Raw genomic sequence first — 6,000 nt, forward strand, 5'->3', positions numbered from 1 at the left:
ACAGTGCTGATCCCCAGGACCAACAGCCAGATGATGATTCATCACTTATTAAAGTTCAGTACAGCACCCATGTTTACAAATAAAGGTATACTTTTAAGACGACAGAATTATGCCAACATTTTATATATTTAATTATGTTAAATGTGCACTAATCTTTCAGCTTTGTCTCACATCACTGTTACAAATACTTCTTCAAATTTTCCCCAAAATATTTAAGGGAAAAAAGAAAAAGGAAGCAAAACTGAGAAATCTAGGCAAAGTTATTTTCTGAAATACAAGAAGCCACTTAAGATATTAAGGAGTCCTCTAATTTTCAGTGTTCAGGAAAAAGAAATTGAAATACATTATTTTTGTAAATAAAAAATAAACTTGCATAAGCATTCAAACAAAAACATTTCAGTATTTGTAGTAAGTTCGTTCTTACAAATCACCCACACTCTAATCAGAATATCATCACTGCTGGCAGAAAGAAGAGTCTGAGAAAATCTCAGGTTTTTAAGAATGCACAACTGGTCACGGACTGGAGTCCACTACCAACAGACATCAAGTGCTCAAACCAACTCCTTCATTTTACAGCCTTACAAAGGACAAATGCCAGCAGTAGCCACACTGAATTAAGAGAAGAAATAAAGAAACTAAGTTTCTCAGAATATTTAGCATCTGAAGCCTGCACCCCTGAAAACATTTAGTCCTTCAAATGGAAGCATATCACATTTAACATAAAACTCCATATTACACCAGTTTCAATATCTGCCTGAACTCACATGAAACACTTGAAAGTTACAACAGCACTTTTGTATTTGAACTTATTCTACCAGGACTAATTTTTTTTATTACATATTTAATATAATAAACTTATTTTCAAATATACTATGTTTATGCCTAACTGATGGTTCTATGGTGCTAATAATAGAACCTAGTAGTTGTGTTGTGTTCTTCCAACAATTTTCCCCACACTACAAATGCAAGTACAGTGTATTTATTTTGCCAAGGAACCCTCATAATCAGGTGTACGTGCATGTTTTTACATGCTCAAAATCCTACATTTTTAAAGTGGAAAAAGAACAAAAAAAATTAGCTTGTGTTTTTAAAAATACAAGCTAATACTGCAGAATAGAAGACTCAAACTAGAAAAAAAAGGAAGTTAATATTGTAAAAAGTAAACCCAGGGGACCACAGAGAGGCTCAACCCCTGCACTTGCTCCATTTACATTTGAAATAAACAGTTCACAACAATACCAGCGGAACATGGAACACTTTATAAACAGGCATAATAACAGGACCCAAGGGAAAAGCAGTTCCCCAGAAGTTCAAATATTTTCCATGGATGTGCAAGATCTCAGCAAATTCTAAATGAATCTAAAGGACCAAGAAGGGTAAACTAACAGAATATTGTCCTGCCTTTACAGCTCTTTCATATCAATACTGACCAAGTGCAGAACACAAACCCTTTTCTGTACTTTGCAATCACCTAAAGCTGCTTTTCAGAAAGATGCCTCCTTTAGCCAGAACTGAGGATGACTCTGCTTGGTTGAAGTCAAGGCTCTCACTGACTTCCAAGAAAACTCCTGGCTGTGCCACATCTCTTACACTGGGTCACCAGTTCACAGTCTCCACATTCACTTGATTGCATCTGAATGTTAAAGTTCAGACTCAGACCAAGTCTTGGTGTTTTTAACAACTGTTCAAAACAACAGATCTGCTATAGAGCAGATGCATGTTTGAAGAGCCATGCCAAATCTAGAGCCATGCCTGACTAGCGAGTTAACCACCTTCTAGTAGCACAGATCATCCTCATGAAGCAACAAAATCCAAGGCAGATGATTTTGTTGCAAACTGGCACCCTCTTGAAAAAAAAGTGCCATATAGACACTCCAAATGAGGTCAGGAGCAAACAGGCCTGACTTAAATTAAGCATTAAACCACTGAGTCACCTCAAAAGCAGATGAAGGATGTATTTTTTAAAAAAATAATATTTTACTACCCTTCTCAGTCTATAAACATGTGTCAGAAATATTTGGTTTTTGAAGGCGGAATTAGCAGAAGTTGGCACCTGCAGTAAGAGACAGGCACCACCAGCAGAAGGATAACAAGCTTTGAATTTTTTTTATGTTACACAACTTTATGGAAAACTTTGTAGCTTGCCAGTTCAGAGAATACATGAAACAGAAATAAAACATTACACTGAAGCTAAACTCAGTGTGCCCTTAGGACTCCATCAGAAAGCACAATATAGAAATTCTGTATGTATTCAAAGAAAATTCGTAAGAGAAAAGTGAAAAGGATTTTCTTTTCAACTACATCAGCTTACTTTGATTTCTCTTATGAACGCATCATTTTAGCTTCCAGTAAAGACTGTGCCACACAACTAGTTCTTCAAAGATACTTCTAACAGACAACATATATTTCTCTTGTTCCCAATAGGCATAGAGAGCCTCCTCTGCTGTAATATTCCACAACAAACTGGAATGGAATGGTTTGGGTCAGAAGTGACCTTAAATAACATCTGTTTGCAACCCCCAACCATGGGCAGGGACACTTTCCACTAGACCAGGTACCTCAAAGCCCCATTCAAACTGGCCTGGAACACTGCCAGGGAATGGGGCACCCACAACTTCTCTGGGCAACCTGTGCCAGGGCCTCACCACCCTCACCTTAGAGAATTTCTTCCTAATATCTAATCTAAACCTACCCTGTCCCAATTTAAAGCCACTACATCTTGTAATGTCAAATGCTTCTTTTAAACTGCTCTGCTGCCCCCAGCCCACCTGCAGCTGGAATCAAGGTTTAATGTATGTGTCAGAGTGCAATATGTTCCCTGCTCCAGCTGAGGGGTTGATGATTACACCCACTACCCACACAACAACTGTCTATTTGCATATTTTAAGAATTTCTATTCACCATATAACATCATGAGCAGCAAGGGCAGGACTGGTAAGGAGAGGATGTTAACATAATTGCACATGTAAGCAACATATTCTGTGTGCTCCAGCATGCTCAGACTAACCACAAATGCACTCATATCTGCAATATTCTCCTGCAGCCATGTGGGAGCCACAGGAGGCTGCACACTCAGATGGGGGTGGCAGCACTTTATGCACTTATAAAACCTTATGGTGTTCCAACATAAATTAAAGACAAGATCACAACTGTACCAACATATGATTTAGAAGGCAACATTGTTATTATTATTCCTCTTGATTAAACAATAACAAAGCTGGCCTGTGATCAGTATTAAGATCAAAGTGAAGTTTCAAGAGCAAGAATATTCTGAGTCCACTGTCCAAACAAAACAACACTGCACCTCTAAAATACGAGTTATTGATGTCCTGTGCGATTTCTCACATGACTACACCAGTAGGAAGATTACCAATTGCTCTGGAGGGGCTGAAAAAGTCCCTCTAACTTTGGAGGAGTACATGCAGTACAGATGAACTAGTTCTTTAAGAATTTAATAGACTTCAGTATTTGTAACGGTACCCAGAGAGGCTGCACACAGCCATTCCTTCAGACTGAAAAATCTGTTTCCTACTGAATGAAACCACAATATGTAGCACCCAATTTATCAGAACAAGACTCTGGTGAAAGTAAGCAGGAGATAATTAGCACACAATGGAATACAAATGGAAAAACAGACATGAGGGAAAAGAAAGAAAATTTGTACATACATTCATGTTTTCGTACCACAAAGGTAATTAAGATAAAACTTAGAGCCTTCTTTACAAAGAGGTATTTTACTTTTAGTGCCCCACCACTAGTCATGGCTTCCAGGACATACACTGCATCCATGCCCAAAGAAGAGACATTCCAAAAAAACCCATAAAGTAGCTGTTCTCCTCATACAGACTTGTTTTGCATTCTTCATTAAAAAAAATTGAATATTTCACAATAAAGGTCTTACCATTAATTCATATACTATAGAAGAGTAATCAACATATTCCAAGCAAGTCTGCTATCAAATGACCTAGCCATAGTGCTACATAAATCAGTTAATGATGGTATTTTAGAGCCTCCCAACAAGGCTGAAAAACACTTAAAGCTAAATTGTGAAATCTTATTTTAATTCAAGAAATCCATTTTTTCCCCCAGACAACAGGGATGGCAAGGAAAACACGATTCCCTTGCTGAGCCAGGAGAGCACGTTCACAGGACACCACACTGCATGGCTTCCTTGTGCAGCCTGTATTTCCTTCCTGGAATTGAAGTAGGAGAGACATGAGCCCCATCAAAACACCTCTATCAGATTTGAATAGTCCTGAGAACAATTACGAGGCTGTCAGAGAGGAAACTGCAACTGCTCTGTCTGCACACAGGGTGCAGTGCTGTACGTGCCTACAGAGGGCTGGGGGAGATGGGACAGCACAGGCACTGCCATGTGCTCCACTGGGAGAGCACGGGGCATGAGGGGTCAGGAAAAACACCAACGTTACACACAGCACTGCAAACAGCCCAGCAAGGCAGGAGATTCCCAGTACGACAAGCAATACCATGAATCCCATGCACACCTGATAGGAACAAGGCTGCACCTGAGGACTGAGGTGTTCACAGAATCCCAGAATGGGTCACAGTTGGAAGGGACCACATCTGATCCAACCTCCCTGATCAAACAGGGTCATCACAAAGCACACGGCACAGGATTGAATTCAGACGTTCTTGAATACCTCCAGGAAGGAAGACTCCACAGCTCCTCTGGGCAGGCTATTCCAGTGCACGGTCACCTGCACAGCAAAGAAGTTCTTCCTCGTGTCCAGGTGGAGTTTCCTGTGCATCAGTTTCTGCCCACTGCCTCATCTCGAGGTGGTTGGCACCACCGAGAAGAGCCTGATCCATCTTCTTGGCACCTCACCTTTAGATACTTGTACACATGAATGATGTCCGCTCGCAGTCATCTCTTACCGAGGCTGAGCACTGCTCACGAGGTTGTTGCACCGGTACCTGTCCGAGAGCACTCCTGTGGAGCGCACCGGTGCCCTGCGTGCATACACAGCATCTCCACCTTTCGCTGAAGGCACGAGGAGAGTAAAACCCTCCAGGGGGTCAGCGCTGGGATCCTCCAGCTCTCGTGGCACCTCAGAGAAGGTGCACTCACCTCTCTGCCCACCCGAGACAGGCCCCCGAGTCCCTCCGGACACTGGGGCGACGGGCAGGCAAGGACAGCGGGAGAGAGCGGGACAACCCGCCCGTGCCCGGGGACAGGCCTGGGGCAGAGAGCAGTGACAGGTCAGGGAGGGTCCGCGGGGCACGGCGGCACCTACCGTGTACTCCCGCACTTGGCTGTGGAAGTTCTGCTCCCGGATCGTCACCTCGTCCGCTTCCATCCTTCATAGTACCGCGGCCCCCGCGAGCAATGGCGGCCGCCGCCGCCGCGCCTGCTCCTGCCCCGCCGGCAACGAGCGGGCCACCATGGCCGGAGGCAGCCCGGCTGCTCCCCCGGGCCCCGGCAGCGGCTGAGGAGCCCTGGCTCCGCCGCTCTGTCCCGGTCCGGCGGGCGCGGAGGAGGAGGAGGAGGAGGAGGAGGAGGAGGAGGAGGAGGAGGAGGAGGAGGAGGAGGAAGGGCGGGAAGCACCGCCTCAGCTCCTCCTGCTGCGTCACCGCGCAGCGACCCCGGCAGGGGCGGGGCCAGAGCAGCGGGCGCGGCTTAGGCTTAAGCCAAGGGCTAACGGAGTCACGCCCGTGGGGTGGGGCTAAAGGGACAAGGAGGCGGGGCCCTGATGGGGCGGGGCCAGGGGGACGGGGCGCGAAAGGGGCGGGGCATACGGGGCGGGGCTTGGGGAGAGGGGCGGGGCTCGTTTTGCCGGCGGGGCGGGGTCACAGCATCTCGGAATTGTTCAGGCAGGAAAGCCCCCCGGGATCAGGGAGTCCAGATTGTGACCCAGCATCGCCGCGTCAACTAGACCGTGGCGCTAAGTACCACGTCGTCTTTCCGTAATCACTCCCAGGAACGGTGACTCCCCCAGCTCCCCGGGCAGCTCATTCCAATGTCGAATCGCTCTTTTCCGT

The 6,000-nt window shown here is 45.4% G+C and overlaps 1 protein-coding gene across 3 annotated transcripts in view; it reads right to left on the minus strand.

The window, feature by feature from the left end:
* The window catches only part of LMBR1 (limb development membrane protein 1), a 71,878-nt gene extending 66,371 nt beyond the window's left edge, over positions 1 to 5,507 (minus strand). For all 3 annotated transcript variants that reach the window (XM_053955776.1, XM_053955694.1, XM_053955615.1), the window contains exon 1: positions 5,256 to 5,507. In XM_053955776.1, coding sequence (XP_053811751.1) covers positions 5,256 to 5,318 — 63 coding nt within the window. In that variant the 5' untranslated portion in view covers positions 5,319 to 5,507. The remainder of the gene's footprint in view (positions 1 to 5,255) is intronic.
* Between the last annotated feature and the right edge of the window lie 493 nt (positions 5,508 to 6,000).

Source organism: Vidua chalybeata, chromosome 1 (genome assembly GCF_026979565.1).
Source record: "Vidua chalybeata isolate OUT-0048 chromosome 1, bVidCha1 merged haplotype, whole genome shotgun sequence".
In the NCBI taxonomy this organism is placed as follows: Eukaryota; Metazoa; Chordata; class Aves; order Passeriformes; family Viduidae; genus Vidua; species Vidua chalybeata.